At 40.0% G+C, this 22,627-nt stretch overlaps 1 protein-coding gene across 1 annotated transcript in view; it reads left to right on the top strand.

Moving 5' to 3' along the window:
• sorl1 (sortilin-related receptor, L(DLR class) A repeats containing) overlaps nucleotides 1-22,627 on the top strand; it is a 103,177-nt gene that overhangs the window by 49,462 nt on the left and 31,088 nt on the right. Inside the window, 4 exon segments of the mRNA XM_039784500.1 lie at nucleotides 17,205-17,306; nucleotides 18,174-18,343; nucleotides 19,804-19,996; nucleotides 20,363-20,480. Coding sequence (XP_039640434.1) covers nucleotides 17,205-17,306; nucleotides 18,174-18,343; nucleotides 19,804-19,996; nucleotides 20,363-20,480 — 583 coding nt within the window.

Raw genomic sequence — 22,627 nt, 5'->3', positions numbered from 1 at the left:
TTTTAAAGTACTTAAATATATAATAAGTAAACCTAAGTCACCTAACTCACAACTACAATAATTTAACAAGTACCAACAAAACAAATGTTGAGTTGGTATGCCAACCAGCTTCAAACTTTAGCAGTTCTTTTGCAGAAAAATGACCATATTTGCCTTCTCTGGCAAGATAGGAACTGCAGTCAAGCCAGCCTCCACTTCAAAATGAGCGGTCAAACTAGCCACCCCTATATTTCGCGGTGCGCGTATACACTTGCTATTACGGTGAGACCGTCAAAACTAAAAACAGGGAATTTTCCGACGAAGGCAATTTCCCATTCATTTATTCTGTCTGCCTGCCTGTCTGTCTGTCTGTCTGTCAGAAAGAGAGAAAGAAAGATTTTAGCACACCTCACAACCTGTCATTGCATGATATGCTGAATTCCAAAATAAGAGCCCCCCCAAAACTCATATATACGCTGTTTTGTCTACACATTCAGAAAATTATAAAAATAAAAGTCCTAGCTTCCACAGACCAATTTCACCTCAGATGGAGAGGACACCTTCTCAAGGTGTCAACTACAATGTTTCAGGACATTCTGATGTTGTTTTCCAAAATAAGAGCCCCCCAAAACTCATATATTAGCTGTTTTGTCCATACATTCAGAAAATCATAAAAATAAAAGTCCTAGCTTCCACAGACCAATTTCACATCAGATGGAGAGGACACCTTCTCAAGGTGTCAACTACAATGTTTCAGGACATTCTGATGTTGTTTTCCAAAATAAGAGCCCCCCAAAACTCATATATTAGCTGTTTTGTCCATACATTCAGAAAATCATAAAAATAAAAGTCCTAGCTTCCACAGACCAATTTCACATCAGATGGAGAGGACACCTTCTCAAGGTGTCAACTACAATGTTTCAGGACATTCTGATGTTGTTTTCCAAAAATAAGAGCCCCCCAAAACTCATATATTAGCTGTTTTGTCCATACATTCAGAAAATCATAAAAATAAAAGTCCTAGCTTCCACAGACCAATTTCACATCAGATGGAGAGGACACCTTCTCAAGGTGTCAACTACAATGTTTCAGGACATTCTGATGTTGTTTTCCAAAATAAGAGCCCCCCAAAACTCATGCTGTTTTGTCTACACATTCAGAAAATCATAAAAATAAAAGTCCTAGCTTCCACAGACCAATTTCACCTCAGATGGAGAGGACACCTTCTCAATGTGTGATCTACAATGTTTCAGGACATTCTGGTGTTGCTTTCCAAAATAAGAGCCCCCCAAAACTCATGTATATGCTGTTTTGTCTACACATTCAGAAAATCATAAAAAAAAAGTCCTAGCTTCCACAGACCAATTTCACCTCAGATGGAGAGGACACCTTCTCAAGGTGTGATCTACAATGTTTCAGGACATTCTGGTGTTGTTTTCCAAAATAAGAGCCCCCCAAAACTCATATATATGCTGTTTTGTCCATACATTCAGAAAATTATAAAAATAAAAGTCCTAGCTTCCACAGACCAATTTCACATCAGATGGAGAGGACACCTTCTTAAGGTGTGATCTACAATGTTTCAGAACATTCTGATTTACAGTTTCAAAATAAAAGCCTGTCAAAGTCAAATATGAGACAAATTAGATATGATTTTTGATTCACTTCAAAAGGGAAACGCCCTGTTACCACAGACTAATTCCACTTGAGGGTTGTAGTACACGACCCCTTGGTGTGACCCATTAAGTATCAAGACATTCTGATGTACAGTTTCAAAAAAAGCCTCTCAAAGTCTGAAATATGAGACAAATTAGATATGATTTTGGATTCAATTTAAAAGGAAGCGCCCTGTTACCTAGAATAATTCCACTTGAGGGTTATAGTACACCCGACCCCATAGTGTGACCCCGTAAGTATCAAGACATTCTGATGTATAGTTTCAAAATAAAAGCCTGTCAAAGTCTCAAATAGAACATATGACTTTGGATTCAATTTAAAAGGGAAGCCCGTTATCACAGACTATTTCCACTTGAGGGTTATAGTACCCCTTGGTGTGACCCATTAAGTATCAAGACATTCTGATGTGTAGTTTCAAAATAAAAGCCTGTCAAAATGTCAAATATGAGACTAATTGCATGATGTTGGATTCACTTTAAAAGGAAACCCCCTGTTATCAAAGAATAATTCCACTTGAGGGTTATAGTACACGGACCCCATAGTGTGACCCAGTAAGTATCAAGACATTCTGGAAAGCTGGAAAGCATGAAGACATGCTGGAAAGCATCTTCTGTTGGGGGTAGATTTGCTGCTGACGAATCTAGATGCTAATCGCCTCAGCACATCCAAGTTGGATGTCCATCCAACTTTTCTTTGGCCATACAGAAGGAGGGCATACCTTCTTGCCACAGGCAAAGCCTCTTCGGGGCTACCAGAGAGTCCACATTTAGTAATTGCCTGTAACTTACAAAGATGGGTCTTCAGTCTTGTGAGGGCAGTGGCCTTCCCAATTCTGTACAAACTGCTTGTGGTGTTACAACCTGTTGAGGACGTTGTCAGGTAAACAATCACAAAGCACTGCTCCAAGCTTCTGAGCGATCAACTAGGGACAAATCTTTCCTTAAGGCCATGTCCCGAGTGCATAAACACTGCTGAGGATCCAAACATCCCTTTGCTTGAATAGTATAGCAGCAAAACTATTACATCTGTATCATCACATTCAACAATTAGACAAGAATGTGACTGTGCAAGGTGTATTGCATGTACAGTGCCTTGCAAAAGTATTCACCCCCTTGGCTTTTACCTACTATTTTTGTTACATTAGAGGCTTTAGTTCAATGTTGGTTTTTTATCTGAATGTTATGTGATGAATCAAAACACAATAGTCTAAGTTGGTGAAGTGAAATGAGAAAAATATACATAAAATTATTTTTTAGAAATAAAAAACAGAAAAAGTCAATGTGCATAACTATTCACCCCTACTAAAGTCAATACTTTGTAGAGCCCACCTTTGCGGCAGCAATACAGCTCTAAGTTCGCTTTGGATAAGTCTCTATGAGCTTGCCACATCTACATCATCCCATTCCTCCTTGCAAAACTGCTCCAGCTCCTTGAAGTTGGATGGTTTGCGCTTGTGAACAGCAATCTTTAAGTCTGACCACAGATTTTCTATTTGATTGAGGTGTGTTTGGGGTCATTGTCCTGCTGGAAGGTGCACCTCGCCCTAGCCTCAAATCACGCACAGTGTTACAGGTTTTGCTCAAGAATATCCCTGTATGTAGCTTTGTCAGCACCTATATCGCCAGTACTGGGCCAACAAGTGCTGAGAGCCTTGTACCAAACAGCGGTGTGGCGTGACAGCCACCTGGTCAAACCTCTTCTCTGGAACCCAGTTGGAGGATGGAGGCTCAAAGAAGATGGGTGCATTGAACCTGTGATGTTACAGAAGACACCAGCACCTAAAGAAGTTAGAGACATCACCCACTACTATACTGTAAAGACGGAAACTGTAACGATGCTACCAAATGCCAGTGTCTTTCAGTGGGCTTGACCTGCACAGAGTCTTGCTCTTGCCCTTTCCCAGGCTATCCAAATATGACCCACTTTGTCACTGTGTGACAATGTGGATGAGTGACAGTGGTGTGTTGCAGTGGTAACATCATGGGGAGCTGACCTCCCAAAGTGGCCACTGGAGATGGCCTAACCCCCAGAATGACTACCAAAAGCAGTTCATGTTCCAAATGGTTGCTGCTAGAAAGAGCTTGAGATTCAGTGATGAGGGGGGTCATTCCCCCTCACAGTGTTTATTTTGTTAGATTGCCATTTGTTTGTTTAAGACAGTCATTTAATTTGTATTGTGTTAAATTATAGTTTTATTAAAAGGCTCATTAAGGTCAAACTGCAATCCTGAATCCTGGTCTCCTGTTTGTGCAATGGTAAGGTGTTATCTTTTGATTTCAATCTTTGTTTCCATATGGACTATATAGTACAAGGTGCCATATGATACCACTGATAATGGGCTTTGGACTTGAGACTAAATTATGTCAGTGTTCCATCTTCTTTCATTTTAGACACATCATGCATTGAGTGAAAGAACACCCTGATTTGTCATGCTATATTTACACATTTGGTATTGCTGGATTAAGCACAACCCCACTTTTCCAACAAGAAATCATATGTGTTTCTATTATAATCCCTGGAAAAGTAACCACAAAGTAAATGAAAACATTCTGCATAGATATTAATTTTTGCGCATGTTCGCCTATTTTAGGTATGTCTTTATTTATTCCATACATCATGATATTCATATCCAGTCTTTTCTAGTAGGTAAAGCAACTTCCTGACTACAAACATGCTAAGTTTCAAAGCTCTCAGAGCTTGTGTGATTGATCTGCATTAGTTTAGATGCCTTAACTCCCATGGACAGGCTATATTTTAGTCCTTCTTTGGTTTTGGGTTGTGTAACAATATCTGTTAATTTAACAATCTTAGCAGTAAAATATCTTTAGCCAAGAATCAATTTCATATATGGGAGACCCTAGGGATGAGGAAAAACATTGTTGGGTTTAGTTCAACCTCCAGTAGGGGTATCTCAAAACTAAAAGCCCTTTTTGACCATTTGTCACCAGCCTAAATATGCCTCATATTTGAGACTTTGACAGGCTTTTATTTTGAAACTGTACATCAGAATGTCTTGATACTTAATGAGTCACACCGACGGGGTCGTGTAATATAACCCTAAAGTGGATTTATTGTTTGATAACAGGGTGTTTTCTTTTAAATTGAATCCAAAATCATATCTAATTTGTCTCATATTCAAGACTTTGACAGGCTTTTATTTTGAAACTGTACATCAGAATGTCCTGAAACATTGTAGATCACACCTTGAGAAGGTGTCCTCTCCATCTGAGGTGAAATTGGTCTGTGGAAGCTAGGACTTTTATTTTTATGATTTTCTGAATGTATGGACAAAACAGCTAATATATGAGTTTTGGGGGCTCTTATTTTGGAAAACAACATCAGAATGTCCTGAAACATTGTAGATCACACATTGAGAAGGAGTCCTCTCCATCTGAGGTGAAATTGGTCTGTGGAAGCTAGGACTTTTATTTTTAGATTTTCTGAATGTATGGACAAAACAGCTAATATATGAGTTTTGGGGGGCTTCTTATTTTGGAAAACAACATCAGAATGTCCTGAAACATTGTAGATCACACATTGAGAAGGAGTCCTCTCCATCTGAGGTGAAATTGGTCTGTGGAAGCTAGGACTTTTATTTTCATGATTTTCTTAATGTGTAGACAAAACAGCTAATATTTGAGCTTTGGGGGGCTCTTATTTTGGGAAAACAACATCAGAATGTCTTGAAACATTGTAGATCACACCTTAAGAAGGTGTCCTCTCCATCTGATGTGAAAGTGGTCTGTGGAAGCTAGGACTTTTAATTTTATAACTTTCTGAATGTGTAGACAAAACAGCTTATATATGAGTTTTTGGGGGCTCTTATTTTGGAAAACAACATCAGAATGTCCTGAAACATTGTAGATCACACATTGAGAAGGAGTCCTCTCCATCTGAGGTGAAATTGGTCTGTGGAAGCTAGGACTTTTATTTTCAAGATTGTCTTAATGTGTAGACAAAACAGCTAATATTTGAGCTTTGGGGGGCTCTTATTTTGGAAAACAACATCAGAATGTCTTGAAACATTGTAGATCACACCTTGAGAAGGTGTCCTCTCCATCTGAGGTGAAATTGGTCTGTGGAAGCTAGGACTTTTATTTTTATGATTTTCTGAATGTATGGACAAAACAGCTAATATATGAGTTTTGGGGGGCTCTTATTTTGGAAAACAACATCAGAATGTCTTGAAACATTGTAGATCACACCTTGAGAAGGTGTCCTCTCCATCTGAGGTGAAATTGGTCTGTGGAAGCTAGGACTTTTATTTTTATGATTTTCTGAATGTATGGACAAAACAGCATATATATGAGTTTTGGGGGGCTCTTATTTTGGAAAACAACATCAGAATGTCCTGAAACATTGTAGATCACACATTGAGAAGGAGTCCTCTCCATCTGAGGTGAAATTGGTCTGTGGAAGCTAGGACTTTTATTTTTATAACTTTCTGAATGTGTAGACAAAACAGCATATATATGAGTTTTGGGGGGCTCTTATTTTGGAAAACAACATCAGAATGTCCTGAAACATTGTAGATCACACATTGAGAAGGAGTCCTCTCCATCTGATGTGAAAGTGGTCTGTGGAAGCTAGGACTTTTATTTTTATGATTTTCTGAATGTATGGACAAAACAGCTAATATATGAGTTTTGGGGGGCTCTTATTTTGGAAAACAACATCAGAATGTCTTGAAACATTGTAGATCACACCTTGAGAAGGTGTCCTCTCCATCTGAGGTGAAATTGGTCTGTGGAAGCTAGGACTTTTATTTTTATGATTTTCTGAATGTATGGACAAAACAGCATATATATGAGTTTTGGGGGGCTCTTATTTTGGAAAACAACATCAGAATGTCCTGAAACATTGTAGATCACACATTGAGAAGGAGTCCTCTCCATCGGAGGGGAAATTGGTCTGTGGAAGCTAGGACTTTTATTTTCATGATTTTCTTAATGTGTAGACAAAACAGCTAATATTTGAGCTTTGGGGGGCTCTTATTTTGGAAAACAACATCAGAATGTCTTGAAACATTGTAGATCACACCTTGAGAAGGTGTCCTCTCCATCTGATGTGAAAGTGGTCTGTGGAAGCTAGGACTTTTATTTTTATGATTTTCTGAATGTATGGACAAAACAGCTAATATATGAGTTTTGGGGGGCTCTTATTTTGGAAAACAACATCAGAATGTCCTGAAACATTGTAGATCACACATTGAGAAGGAGTCCTCTCCATCTGAGGTGAAATTGGTCTGTGGAAGCTAGGACTTTTATTTTTATAACTTTCTGAATGTGTAGACAAAACAGCATATATATGAGTTTTGGGGGGCTCTTATTTTGGAAAACAACATCAGAATGTCCTGAAACATTGTAGATCACACATTGAGAAGGAGTCCTCTCCATCTGATGTGAAAGTGGTCTGTGGAAGCTAGGACTTTTATTTTTATGATTTTCTGAATGTATGGACAAAACAGCTAATATATGAGTTTTGGGGGGCTCTTATTTTGGAAAACAACATCAGAATGTCCTGAAACATTGTAGATCACACATTGAGAAGGAGTCCTCTCCATCTGAGGTGAAATTGGTCTGTGGAAGCTAGGACTTTTATTTTCATGATTTTCTTAATGTGTAGACAAAACAGCTAATATTTGAGTTTTGGGGGGGCTCTTATTTTGGAATTCAGCATATCATGCAGTTGTCACAGAGGTTGTGAGGTGTGCTAAAATCTTTCTTTCCTTCTTTCTTTCTGACAGACAGACAGACAGGCAGGCAGATAGACAGACAGGCAGACAGAATAAATGAATGGGAAATTGCCTTCGTCAGAAAATTCCCTCTTTTTAGTTTCACCGTAATAGCAAGTGTATACGCGCACCGCGAAATATAGGGGTGGCTAGTTTGACCGCTCATTTTGAAGTGGAGGCTGGCTTGACCGCAGTAGATAGGACACCTCTCCTGACTTATGGCATGTCCTGCCCAGGAAAAACTCTCTCAGACGGTGTCCAAGAGGTCTGTACACACCCAGGTATGAGTTTGAAAGGGCAGACAATTTGGGGAGGCTGTCCCGCCTCCCCACACCACCAGGCTACATGGTCTTGTCCTGAACGATAGACTAGAAGAGTAAGTGTAATGTTTACTAGAGATCACGTGCAGTCATTGAATGGTTAATATGCTTTTACGTCCGTTTTGGTGAGCCCAGAGGGAAAATATGCCATTTTAAAAGTAGCCTACATTTACGGTAGCTAGCTAACGGTAGACTACAGAGAAAGTGTGATATTTTTACGTCCATTTCAGAGCGTGTACAAAAAGGCGTCTATCAGCAGGGATTGTAGAGTGCATGTCGGGGGAATAGCGCGGACACACGCGTCACACCGCGAGCGGGCACGTGTGCCACTTGGCAGAAAAGGGAGAAAGAAAAAAAGAGTCTGCTGCTGTCCGGAGCGACAGAGGGAAAATATTTCAGTCGGAACCATAGACTGTATATATTAACAGTCTATGGTTGGAACCGAAATTTGCGTTCTAATCCGGTCCGAATACTACCGTTTGCGTAGGAACCGGTACAATAGTGGAACCGGGTTTCGGTACCCAACCCTATGCATGACATGTTGCTTCATTAAAATGAACATGCACAGTTTATTTTGAGTCCATCTCACATACCAAATGTGTATTAATCCGCAGCTGAAAATAGCCCCCAACAAAAGCACTGTTTTGTTGAAGAAATGTTTGCTAAAAACGACAATGCCCAGCTGTTTTTGGAAATTAGACCCGTTTATTATGTCTTCAGTAGGAATGTGTGGGTTTGGTTCTTAGTTCCTTAGATGGACTCGGTAAGTCAGAAAGTATTGAGAGATGGACTAACATAGCTTCTGTCCAGACCTCTAAATCCCAGCCTTTATTTATCATTTGTTCAGCAATTCAAATTGCTCCGATTCAAAACTCTGGTGTTGGAAAGCCAGTTGACCAATCAGAGCTACAGTATGTTGTCAGGATTAAGAGAAGATAGCTAGCTATATCCAAGAGAAAAAGGGACTGAAAAATGGTGACAAGATTTGAGGTGATTGAAACAGCTGTAGGTTGTTGTAAGTACAGTAGACTTAAAGAAATAATGTTGAGTTGAATGAAAGCAAAATGGCAATTTAGTGCGGCTATCAGGCAAACAAATTTGAATTGGAATTGTAGGGTTTGGTCATTTCATGAGATTTGTTGACAGTAATATATATTGCCTGCCTTGTCCTTTTAAAGTACATACAGAGAGCTTTTCAATGATAAACAACAGGGTTTGCTTGCTGATCTGCCTCCTGTCTGAGCTCTGAATATGACCTCCAGAGCTGAACAGAGCTGATGAGACTAGTCTGACGGACCAGTGCAGCCATCAGCACAGCCACTGTCCCTGGCTTTTTGATAGAAATGGTTGTATAAAGAGGGGAATGGAAAAGATGCACGCTGACCTGTCACAAAGCATTAGCTCTATTAGCCAATCACTAGTCTCGGATTGCCAGACCTTCCTCCATAGCGCTGCGGAGGAAGGTCTGGCTAGTCCACACAACATTCCGGGATTGGAGAAAAACGTGCTCTGGTTTATTGGCATTTCTTTAAACCAATCACAATCGTCTTGGGCTGCGCTAACGGTGCCGCTGCAAAATAGCCTCGGGAAGGAACTTGTTTTAGTGGAACATGTGTACGTTCAAAGGTTGTTTTAGTCGTGCTACAGAAAACTCAGATTGGACAGATAGTCTAGCTAGCTGTCTGGATTTACCCTGCAGAGATCTGAGGAGCAGTTAACCATAGTCCTCAGAAATCCACCGGGGTTTAGAATGCCAACCCAAAGAAAGCGAAAGGTGACGGACATCAGGCCTAAATGAGGGACATCCGGCGGAATTTCCGGTGGCACCTGAACAATCCCGGAAATGAAACATTGTTGATATAGACTAGCTACTGCTAGCAGGGCTATCTTTATTTTCTACCATGCTCATTAGCTATGAAAAGACGGATTCTTCTCACTAGTCTCAGTTACTTTCTCTCCTCTTCTGTCTTTGGCTTTCACTAATAGGATTAGAATAATGGAATATCACAAGTGCTTTTGGCAGTGCCAAGCTGCTTAAGCTAATTAAAGAGCCAGAAATGGAGAGTTTTATCTAACAATAGAGATCCTGAGGAATATAGCGCTAATCAGACAGGAAAGACCGCAGCCTTTGGTCCCATCGAGGAGACCTGGGGAAGATAACTGGCTTAGTAGATGTAATGGGGAAGTCAATAAGGCCCATTCCCTCTCTTCACAGTTATTTGTTAGCCATATTCCTTCTCATTTAGATCACAGATTATCTGCAAAAAAAGTCTGGGACAGACTGAGAAGAAAACAGGAAGTGGAGATTGGAGAAGGAATGATTCCTCCCATTAAGGCACAGCATACTTTCTAGTGGCTTCTGAAGCTCTTGCTTACTTGCAGTTTCTTTTAAACAAATCAGTTTAGTGAATACCACAGACTGTTCCTGGCAATCCTGGCACTGTCCTCTTCTATGTTTTGGTATTTTACAGGAAATTCCCAGAGGAGATATGCTGTTGTTTAGAGCTACATGTTACCACATTGACAGTTGCTATTGCTGCTATTATATTGCTACGCAATAGAGAAAATAGTATGATTATTTATTTTCTCATTCTAAACCAGCCAGCAGGTAGGGCAGTATCGTGTTCCCACAAGTTCCACTTTTGCAACCCCTTGTTTTACAGTTTGCGTAATTCATTAAAATCTCTGTAAACAGTGGAATAATCAATTAAAGTTGATATGGCAAATGTGTTAGCAAACAGTTCTTTTTTATTTATACATCCAGCAGATCACAGAACGACATCTGCATTGATTTGAAGTACTTGTTTACTTGCAATCCTGCCCCCATCTTCATTTTGTTTTTATATAAATAAAACCCATTTTTGTTCATTTTCACACATTAGCTCTCACGGTTATCATGTAAAACAAAACTTAAAGATACTCCACAGATATTCAGGGATATCAACGAATATCTTTTCCTGTAAAATGTCCAACGTAATCGATGTTGTCACAAGTTTATGAACCGGGGGGGAAAATGTCCCCACCGTCCCATCCCTAATACACAGACAGTAGTTGCAGGCCTGAAAACCAAAACAATGAGCCGAATGACGCTAAAATGCTCCGTAGAGCAAAGGAAAACTGCAGAGTTGGCTGATAAATCTTTGTGGGTTTGACACTTTTCCCATTTTTCATAATTATTTCATTAATTGTTAATATAAAAATATTATTTAGAGCAGCTTTAAGTATCAGGTCTCTCTCAATCAAAGTGAATGTGTTTGCAAGTAAGATTAGTGCATTATTAACAACTGTACTGTAGTTTATTCAACATGCTAAGCAATTTTATTATAATAATGTTACTTACTACTTTGATATAACTGTATGTAATTGAAGACAAATGTATTCACATGGTTTTTATCTTTTTTTTTTTTTTACTGGTTAAATAAGTCCTGATTTCATTCTGATACCACACATCCGTTCTTAGTTGGTACAGAAATATCAAAGACCGGAGATAAGTGTGCTGGTTGCCACATGCATGTTTCTAGATTCTCAATTATTAATTGATATTGGAATGACTTCACTTTGATGTTTTACTTTTAAACTGTGGTAAACTCCTGAAAGCTCATCATGTCCCTGAATAATGCCTCTTCAATCTGAATGTAGTTGAGCCCCAGACTTGAGATTATACCTGAGAGCAGAACCACAAAAACAGACGTATACACAGTTGAGGTAGACAGGGTAGAGGAGAAACCATGCGCTAGACTTCAGGAGGGATGAAAGCATCTCAACTGCTGTTTCACAAGACTGGGCTGGAGTGTTGATGCGGTACAGGTTTTCATCCATTTGTCTATTTTAAAGAATCCCACATGCACGACAGAAACACTTGACATAATGCATTTACATAAGCACCTGAGAGTCTCATTGTCTGAACTGTAAAGCATATGAAGGTCTGATAGGATTCAACTGTACAGCAGAAACTAGCAGAAGGCACTTTGCCTCAGAGGATTTGGCCTGTGACATTTACAGCTTGTTTCGGTGTCGGCGCAGATACCTTTTCGTTATAATAAAATGTCAACCCCGAATGTGTGCTCTTCCTCTGGGCCAGTCATTAACAAATGTCACCTTGTGGCTGGTTACTGTGTGGGAGTGGAGCTCTCACTGTGTGGGCTTGTGGGTTTTTAAGGATGCACTTGTTTGTTAGTAGGGAGGTTCATATAAATCCTGGAAAAAAAGTTGCAAACATTTCTTATAATTTTACTCTTACTTTATATTTCATAGTTAATTTTTATTGGATAGTATTGTATGCAGACTATGGTATTGCTTTCCAACCTACTGTGATTGTGTTTGCCACCCGGGCTGAGTTAATCTGAGGCCTAAGAACCACATCTCATTTCAGGGATTTGAGAGTTTAGAGAAGATCGGTTTGAGAGAACATTAGCACAGTGTGGAATGTGTGGCTCACTTACAGTTGCCATTGCAATGCAAGCTGTGGTTTCAGTGGAAAAATATATAATCGCCATGCCACTTACTGTACATGTGAAAATACATAGTTGATATTCTGCTGTCAAATTTTCCCTCTCGGCTCACAAAGTAAACTGACCTGAAAATCCTGATTAAAGTAAAACGGGTAAGGAGTAGAACAAATAGAACCACTGTGTTAGTTTTTGAAATTCTTCTTAAGTCTAGACCACTTTCTCTACATCTCAAAGGGAAACATGCATATCTGCTTGTTTGTTTTACATTATTTTATACCATTTGGACCTTTACTTCCATTTGTTTCCCTCCATTTGTCTCAGTGTAGTAGAGACTCACTCACTCACTCACTCACATTATGATTTTCAGTTGCTTTATGTTGTGCATGTTATACCAAAGAAATCTAAAATCAGACCATACAACTATCCAGCATAATAATATGGCTATTTATACTTTTTATAATAATAATAAAAACTAAATCATAATGATAATAAATCACTTCCATACATCTGGTGAATTGTGGCATGAGAAACCATTCTCATAGGGATCACTTCTGAAGTAAAAATTGAATGTGTATCTTAACATTCTGTACCGTCTATCAGTAGAATTAGGTTCTGAAATTCAGTTCTATATTGGTTTCCAAAACGGGAAAGCACCGGGATTTGCTAAGCTCCGATTGTTACCGCCAGTATTAGCTCTTCATATTAATCTAATATTAACATCCCAGCTAGAATAAATTGTGAATGTCCAACTCATCTCACTGACTTCTCTCTACTGATCTTTCTCTGTTTAACTCCCTGATGGACTCAAGAAGGTGTTGCTGTTAAAGCCTCAAACAGGGTGGTCCTAACTAATCCAGAGTAAAGTAATGAAGCCTCTTGGCTTTCTGCCACATATAAAGTTACAGCTGGGAGAGCGAGGGATGAGATGGAAATAGAAAGGGTAGAGAGTACGTCAACTGTTAGGACAATGTAATTAGGAGTACAGCGTAGAGCCGTAATAAGCACAGCGGGCTGCTTTATTTACAATGCAGACACTTTTCTTCTGTTGCTATGACTTTACACTAGAATAAAAAGGAGATAAAAAAGTATTTAATGTGGCTAGACAATGTTTAACTTTATAGTGCTCATATTATGCTCATTTTCAGGTTCATAATTGTATTTAGAGGTTGTACCAGAATAGGATTATGTGGTTTAATTTTCAGAAAACGTCATATATTTGTTGTACTGCACATTGCTGCAGCTCCTCTGTTTTTTAGCTACAGAGTGAGGCATCACACTTCTGTTCCATCTTTGTTGGGATTCGCGCATTTGCAGTAGCTAGGTAAGGACTACTAGCCAGTCAGAAGCAGAGTATGAGGGCGTGCCATGCTAGCAGCTAGGTGAGCATTATAACGTGTGTTACAAAGTGACGCATGTTCATCACTGAAGTAAAGGCTGGACTACAATAGAGCTGTTTGGAGCAGTTTGTGAACAGTGTTTTCTGTTGGAGATGGTAAGTCCCTTTGGGGTGGACTTTGAGCTTTTTCACTTTGTAAACCTATAACATGCACAAAAAAGATACATAACCCAATACAGGAAAGGGGAAAAGCAAAAAAGTATAATATGAGCACTTAAAGGGGTGATAGAATGATTATATAGGGTATTTCACACTGTTCCTTATGGTCTCCTAATGGGGTATGTAACATTGGTTGGGCTGAAAATGGCCTGGTTGATATTTTACTGGCCCTTATGCATCCCTGTGTTTTGGCCTTATTTGTAACAAGAGCTTTTCTTCCAAATATGGTATGGTCATGAATATTTAGATGAGCTGCACGCTGATTGGTTGAGCGACTTGCCATACGCACATATTAGAGACGCGCTGATTGGTTGAGCGAATCCCCAATACACATACATTAGAGAAGCGACAGAATCTCATATTCCAGACACTGCAATGTTTCATTACCAAATTCACTTCTGAGACTTTTTTTAAGCGAGAAATCAACTATATAAAGCTCAAATATGGGCCGTTTTACAAAAATTTATGGCAAATTGCAAATTTGGTAAGACGTGTCGGACTTTAGGAGCTCCACACAGTCTGACGAGAAAGCGGCAGCCTGCTGGGCTCCATACCCAGGGCAAAGTCACCCTTTGTGGATACTGCACTACGGGGCTCCGCGGCCAGCTGCCGGCATAACTATAATATATTTACGGTTTGAATTTCGTCACGCCACTTTGATTTTAAGGCATTTTTATGAACGCGAGGCGTCTTTGTAGGACCAGCAGCTGCTTGCTATATGTCCCATTCATTACAATTGGGAAATACCGCAGCTAGCTAGCTACTTTGTCGCCATAACTAAATTATATTTACAGTTTGAATTTCGTCACGCCACTTATACAACATCATTCCCCAATGTCTTATAAAGCTAACCGTTGTGTCCGATTTGATTTTAAGGCATTTTTATGAACGCGAGGCGTCTTTGTAGGACGAGCAGCTGCTTGCTATATGTCCCATTCATTACAATGGGGAAATACCGCAGCTAGCTAGCTACTTTGTCGCCATAACTAAATTATATTTACAGTTTGAATTTCGTCGCCCTTATTATACATCATTCCCCAATGTCTTATAAAGCTAACCGTTGTGTCCGATTTGATTTTAAGGCATTTTTATGAACGATGGCGTCTTTGTAGGACCAGCAGCTGCTTGCTATATGTCCCATTCATTACAATGGGGAAATACCGCAGCTAGCTAGCTACACTGTCGCCATAACTAAATTATATTTACGGTTTGAATTTCGTCCGCCACTTATATAACATAATTCCCCAATGTCTTATAAAGCTAACCGTTGTGTCCGATTTGATTTTAAGGCATTTTTATGAACGCCGGCGAGTCTTTGTAGGACCAGCAGCTGCTTGCTATATGTCCCATTCATTACAATGGGGAAATACCGCAGCTAGCTAGCTACACTGTCGCCATAACTAAATTATATTTACAGTTTGAATTTCGTCACTCCACTTATATTACATCATTCCCCAATGTCTTATAAAGCTAACCGTTGTGTCCGATTTGATTTTAAGGCATTTTTATGAACGCGAGGCGTCTTTGTAGGAAAGCAGCTGCTTGCTATATGTCCCATTCATTACAATGGGGAAATACCGCAGCTTGCTCACTTTCGCATAACTAAAGTATATTTACAGTTTGAATTTCGTCACGGCATGAATATTACAGGTTCCTCAAGGTCTTACAAAGCTTAGCTAACACTTGTCCGATTTCGGATATCAATTGAATGTATTTTTGTGAATGTCAGAGTTAGAAGGAGGCTAGCTAGCTCTCATTGATGGACTCCATCTCACCGCGGCTCTATCAATGAGACTCGCGGACAAGAGGCTTTATTTCCCCGATTGTTTGTTTAAATAACTCAACACACATACCCATTATAAGATTAACTGGAACCTGCGGGCTGCGGTAAAAGATTGCGGGCGTAACAAGCTCGGCGATGTAGCAACCCAGGCAGCACCAACACCGGCACTAAACTCCGACACACAGTCGGAGAAAATTTGCAATTAGCCATCCTTTTTCGTAAAGCGGCCCATATTCAAGCTTTATATGGTTGATTTCTCGCATAAAAAAGTTTCAGAAGTGAATTTTGTAATGGAATAGCAGAGATCTGCGTGACCTAGCTAGATTCAGAAGACTACCTGATCTCAGGTCAGTTGTGTAGCCTATGTAAATATTGGGGCGTGACTGTTCTCTTAAGGTTCCGGATTTTGAGACGCTTGCGTAAGCAACTCAGCTTTGTTGGGATTCGCCCGTTTTCAGCGGCAGTTTCAAAATATGAGATTTTCATAGTAAAGGGGTGTCAGGGGGACTTTGAGCTTCTATGTATGTCCTATTTACCCACCGAACTGTCGTTATTCAACTATGACAGGGTAAAATCGGTTTTGCATTCTATCACCCCTTTAAAAGATCTAGTACAGAGGAGAGAAAAAGAGGGTCCATCATCTCAGACAAAAAATGTTTGGGCAGGTAGGTTTTAACATAGTTTTTGTAATTGCAGACATACAGGAATAAGAAGGCAATCTGTAGTGAAATTAGGGGATCAAAAATTTGAGCCTTTATGACCTAGAAATCATGTAACATGATGTGAGCGAACTGCACACCCTCTGAACTAAATTAGCTCTTTGTAGATGATGATAAAAACGACCTCTTTAGGGAGCCGAGCTCTGTCTGAAAGGAGCACTTCTTTGATTGATTTTGAGGAAACAGTTTTCTATTGTCCCTTTCTATTGATAATGAAAAATATGCGTTGAAGGCTCGAGATGAGACTGAATGACTTCTTAAAATGGTTATTTTTTTGCAGTCTAAAACACTAGATTGATAAACCATTTTTGTGACCGATGATTTGATGGACCGCAATTTTGCACAATGCTCAAGTTCTTAGAACCACACATCATACAGTATATGCATCATGTCCTCGCTGTGCTTATGTATGGTGGGTAGTTCATTTGTTGTGGTACAAATGAAAATCTGAGTCACTAATCCAAATAAAGTAGGAGAAGTATATCCCCAGGACACACACACACACACACACACACACACACACACACACACACACACACACACACACACACACACACACACACACACACACACACAAACCCTCGGGAAGTCTTCTTAAATCTGGACGTTTAATGTTTTCTGACTCGCTGTCGGGCTCTGTACTGCGGGGATATTAAGACAGAAACACATCATCAGGACAGTCATGATAACCAAAGTCTCTTGTCCTTATCCACAACCTCACTTGACTCCACATGTGACAAGAGTGTCTTCTTTAAAAAAAATTAAAAAAAATCATCATCAAGATTTGGGCTAACTCGTAGAATTCTTTGTGCAGTGACAGATGATGAAGCATGTATATCAATTCCAAGTTGGAGCTGCTGAGCAACAAAAACATCACCGTGTGTTACAAAGATTGGCTGCCTCTGAAATGTTCAAGGGTTTGACATAAATGATGAGTCCTTGAATGAACTGTGTGGTCTCTGTCTCTGTGTCCTCTGCCTCTCCAGAAACAGTTTGGCAGCCATGAACCTTCGTCTGTTCAGCTCTGGGTCTCCTACAACCGCCAGCCAATGAAAGCGGCCCAGTTTATGACCCGACATCCAATCACAGTGAGTCTCTTTCACATGTACTGCACCAGTAACTCAGAAATGAAGAATGTATAGACCTTATCAGTAGACTGAATGAGAAATCGATGTTGAAGTCAGGCTGGGTATCGACTTTCAATACCTTTTTGGACTGAAATGTGTCTGTAGTATTTTTTTATTTTTTTTTATGTCTTGTACAGCTGCTTGAGTATAGACAGGATTTATCATTTGAGACCTTTGGCTAGATTATTTGGCTATCGGCAAAATTTCCAATACAATTTTTCATACGGTATTTCTTAGAGTAAGATATTTCAAAAAGCGTCGGGCCTCGTTTAAGAACATTTTCATATTCTCATCCTAAACCTCTCTTTTTATCTGTGAGGCTTGTTTGTGTAAGTGTTTCAAATCAGATTCACATTTTAACTCAAATTGCAACAAAATGTGTGTTCCCATCCTTCTTTCTTTTCTTTTGTTGTGTTGTTTGTTTTGGGTATACAATATCTTGTAGAAATGGGGATGAGAGCTTGTGTTTAGAGGCGTTAGACCGTCAAGGTGTCAAGATTGTGGTCCCCAAATGATCACCAAGTTCATGAGCTTGTATATATTTGGCAATGGGATCATTCTCGAGTCAGAGATGAGTCATTGTCACATCACATCCCCAGCTCTGACAACCGCTTGAAACAACTGCATATGAACAGTGTCGCTTCAATTTCTAAAAATATGTGACACAATCGACGCCCTGATTCTGATGGAAGAACCACCTACACTACACTACAGTATACAAGTCCATGTTTACATGATTTTGATTGTGTCCAGTCATGTATTGTGTCCTCAGTCTAAACAGACAGTAGGTTGGTGAACTAAAGATGAGCCCCTCTCTACTCCTAACAGGAGTACTACATAGCAGATGCGTCAGAGGACCAAGTGTTTGTGTGTGTGAACCACCTGAACAACGTCACACACCTCTACATCTCAGACACACAGGGCCTGTCCTTCTCTCTGTCACTGGAGAATGTTCTGTATTACAGTCCTGAGGGCTCCAGCAGCAACACACTGATCAGGTACTGCACACACACACACACACACACACACACACACACACACACACACACACACACACACACACACACACACACACACACACACACACACACACACACACACACACACACACACAGAGGCAGGCATCAACTTGCATTTATCAAAAACTCGTTAGGCTAGTTTGAAAACAAGTTTAGTGAGAACTGACATTAGTATCACAGTCGAAAAGCTCAAAAAAAGCTTGAGTTTCCAAGGTTAAGAATGAACTTTCATGCTTAATAGGTAGTTGGATACATATCAGTAGTTAATTTGCTCTTTTAGCCTTCGTATAAGAAATGAACCTGTGCTCAAGCAAATTGTACCAGCATATAAAAATAAAGCCGGTGTGTACTTACAGTACAAATTAAGCACAATCTGCAGATTTGCTTGTAATTAAATCGAGCAGTTCCCATAGCAACCTCTGGAATTGACTGGAAGACCTCAAGCTCTCCTTACGAATGCCAGATAACGCTGATAATACAAAGGCTTTGCAAACACAGACGAGTAATGCTTCTTTATCTAATAAAAGACAATCTATTGATCTGACGCCGCAACCCCGTCTGACCTCTGAGCTCCGCAATCATTGTTTTTCTGCTAAGTCTTCTCCATAACCACATCAGGAAGATCCTGCGTTGTTTTGGCAGAAGCAGCCACAGTATTGGCTCAGGTGTTTGCCCGCTAGCGATGATTCTTACTGTGTATCTGACGCTGTGTCTTCTGTTGATGAAATGAGCTGTGGCTCCTGTGCCTTCTGTTAATGTTAACATAAAGCATCCTGTGCTGGACAGGTTAACAGTTTTTTTTTTTACATCATTGTGTGTAAGGTTGCCTAGTACAGCTGTAATTTCAAAATGCTGATGCGTTTAGTTGATGAGTGTGTTTGCCCTTTAGTGTTCTCGAGCCACGTGAACAAGAGCATGTACAGTACAGAGAAACCAGCAATAAAAAATAAAAAAGGGATACACAATTCAGAAAATGTCACGATTCAATATCAATTTTCAGGCTCAAGATTCGATTCAAAATCGATTTTCGATAAAAAAACGATTCTCGATTTAAAAAACAATTCACAGTACGTAAACGTAGTTACTTTTCCCATGTTATTGAAGTAGAAAAAAAAGAGTAAAAAAAATGAATCTATTTTGAATCGGTAGGGCTTGAATAGCGATTTGAATGTGAATCGATTTTTTTATTTTTTTTTGCACACCCCTAGAATTTATGCAAGAAATAAATGAGCAAAATGTTTTCTTAGCCATGTTCAGGCTGGGATTACCACAAATCACACCTCTATTCAAAAAGTGAATGGTGTTTAAATGCAAGTAAAGCATTGCTCCTAAAGCTGTAGTTGCATCAGGCAGCAACTGGGGTACATTAAGCAAAAAGAATTGTTCAAAATTCATCCCTTCCATGACCCTGACGATGATGTATCCCCTCCGTGTTTCAGGTATTTTGCCAATGAGCCTTTTGCAGACCTGCACCGCGTGGAGGGACTGCGAGGAGTCTTCATCGCCACGCTCATCAACGGCTCGGTCAGCGAGGACAACATGCGATCCGTCATCACTTTCGACAAGGGGGGGACGTGGGAGCTGCTTCAGCCGCCTGCTGCCGACAGCCTGGGAGGAACTGTGGACTGCCAGGTACACCAACAAACCTGCGTCTTTAATGATTTAAGATTTTGTTTGCTGACATCAGAAATTGGTCCCCTGTCATTTATTATTTTTATGGTGGATCTGATTCTGATCTAAGCCCCTTGTGAGGTCTTATCTGTAGCATAGTGTTTTGCACAGATCCTTACGTTTTCACCCAGATGTGCCACCACAGAGACCTCTGCTTCCAAACAATGTGTAGTTGCTGTAGAGAATAACTGTTTGGTTTTGCAGATATCTGACTGTCTTTGTTAGAAGAAAACCTTACCTTCTGCATCCAGTAGTTGTAAAGCAGAGAGAAGAGTAATGAAAGCAACTAAACAACATCACCTGACTTTCCTCTTCTCTCCCTTTCAGCTCGGAAAAGGTTGCTCTCTCCACCTTGCCCAACGCTGGAGCCAACTGTTCAACATCCAGCTGAGGAGAATGACAATTTTATCCAAGGACTCTGCACCAGGACTCATCATGGCCACAGGTGGGAGAACAAAGCAACATCACTGATAAAGACCGCATTTAAAAAAAACTCAAAGTACTGAAAATTCTGGTTGACATTCCATGTGTGGCCATTGAAGGCACAATCAATATTTTCTTTTAACCACATGCATTCATTGAATATTAGTGGTTTGGATCACAGATCATGCCTTTTTAAACCTTTGACATTGTAGTTGCATATTTAACCCGCAGTCAAATCTCATGCTTATACAACGCAAATACCACCAGAAATGTCTGGTATCTGTATGATGAACAGAAAAAAAGAAATCCGTTATAAAAGGTTTCAGTGAGTTTGGCCAGGGGTGTCTCTGTTAGTCAAGACTGTTAGTCATCTGTTGGAGGATGTTCTCACTGACAGAGCTGTAGCCAGGCCAGCTCGTGTTAGTTTTACAGAAACTTCCTCTTGTTCTGATGACACAGATAAGTTTGCTGTACACAGGAAACAAGCTTTACAAACCCACAAGTCTTTTTTAGTCTTCCTGTATTGCCCAAAACACAAGAAATGCGGTTGCACTCTGTGAAGAAGGTGGTAGAAACGTCTTGTTTAGCGTCAGGGCTTTAAGTTCTCAGGAGCCATGTCTGAATTCAGACATTGAGGAGTTTAACGTTCATATAATACTTAGATTCAATACATTGTGCACATTTCCTCCAGGGCAGCTTTTCAGGCTCACAAATGGTTTCTTGCTTCAACCCGTTAGCATGTCAGTGTTTTAAAGTTTGTTGTGTCTCTCCGAAAACTGTTTCAAGATGTTGCCGACTGATGGATTTCATCCGAGTGAAGAGATTTTCCACCTCGTTGCTAAAGCCGAGTTTCTGCCTGCAGTTTGAGGCCGCTTTACAGCTGCTGGAAAGCATTGATTTGTTGATACTCTCCAGTGTCTAGAAGGCTGCTTCCCCTGCACCCAGCCAGTCCCTCTAATTAAATTCTTATTAGATAATGGGCATGGAGAGAGACAGCAAGAGAGAGGAGGAGGACTGGCAATAGCCGGCGCCATTCGTTTCGTTATCGCTCTCAAACAGATGGGCTAATTACTGCTGCAGCACCCAGCAGGCACTCAACGGGTCAAACACACTCGTGAATACAAGCAAGCATATACATACACAAACTGCACACACATGTTTACATACACAGCAACATAGATAACCGGCTCATATATTTTGCCACACGTTTGAGTAACACGTTGTTTGCGATTATTATTCAAGAATAATTATGATTATTGCAAATATATATTAAAAATGAATAATATGAGTATATGCTGATACATGCATTGTATCATGCAGCTCTGAAATTCAAGGTCATTGTAACACTGGATAATTAATTCTGAGAAGACACTTCAATCAATTTCTACATAGGTATGCAAGAATTTGTTAGCAATATATTATTGTCTTATTTCTCTTCTTTTTGTCATTGTTGTTTCCATCGTGGCCATCTAATATTCAAAGATATCGCTAGCGCTTGACCCTGCGGACATACTATAGCCACGCACACACGCACACGCATGATTCCCTCCATGCCTGGTGGGGATAATAATGAAGTAACATGCCTTTCAGTAACAGTAATTGAGTTACTTTAATTGAAAAAGGGTGCTTTAGAGTACTAGTTATTGCCAAAAGTAACAGAGTTACTGTAACGTGTTACTTTGTAACTTGTTTGTCCTAATGCTGCTCCTGACCAAACTCAACCACACTTCATCACTGATGTTGGCTTTGGTCCGAGGTCAAACGGGCCCAAAACTTCCAAAGAGAAGGCAGCAAAACACTGCTTTTCAGCCTGGTGTTAAGTTACTCTTTAAACCGCGATAACGATAGAACTCTAGTAAGCACACATACACAGTGACAGCATGTTTGTGCTTGCCAGTTTCATATCTGCACAGTGGCAGTGTCTTCTCCAGAAGATTTGTTTGTTGTCTCAAGTCTCTGGCTTCTTGTTTGATATTTATTTAGAGTCATTAGCCCATTTTACACAGAGACGGTATGTAAGTCATTTCCGAGGCACATTTCAGGTTACAGTCCTTGACAGAGTCACAACCACCATGTTGCTCTCATTTGAGTCTGCGCTTCTTGAAGTCATTTACCCCGAAGTGAGATTTGATTAACAGGATTGATGTGTAAAGATGTAAGCAGGTGTCT

Source organism: Perca fluviatilis, chromosome 2 (assembly GCF_010015445.1).
Source record: "Perca fluviatilis chromosome 2, GENO_Pfluv_1.0, whole genome shotgun sequence".
NCBI lineage: Eukaryota > Metazoa > Chordata > Actinopteri > Perciformes > Percidae > Perca > Perca fluviatilis.
The sequence above is the reverse complement of the archived record's forward strand: the minus strand, read 5'-3'. Positions and strand labels throughout refer to the sequence as shown.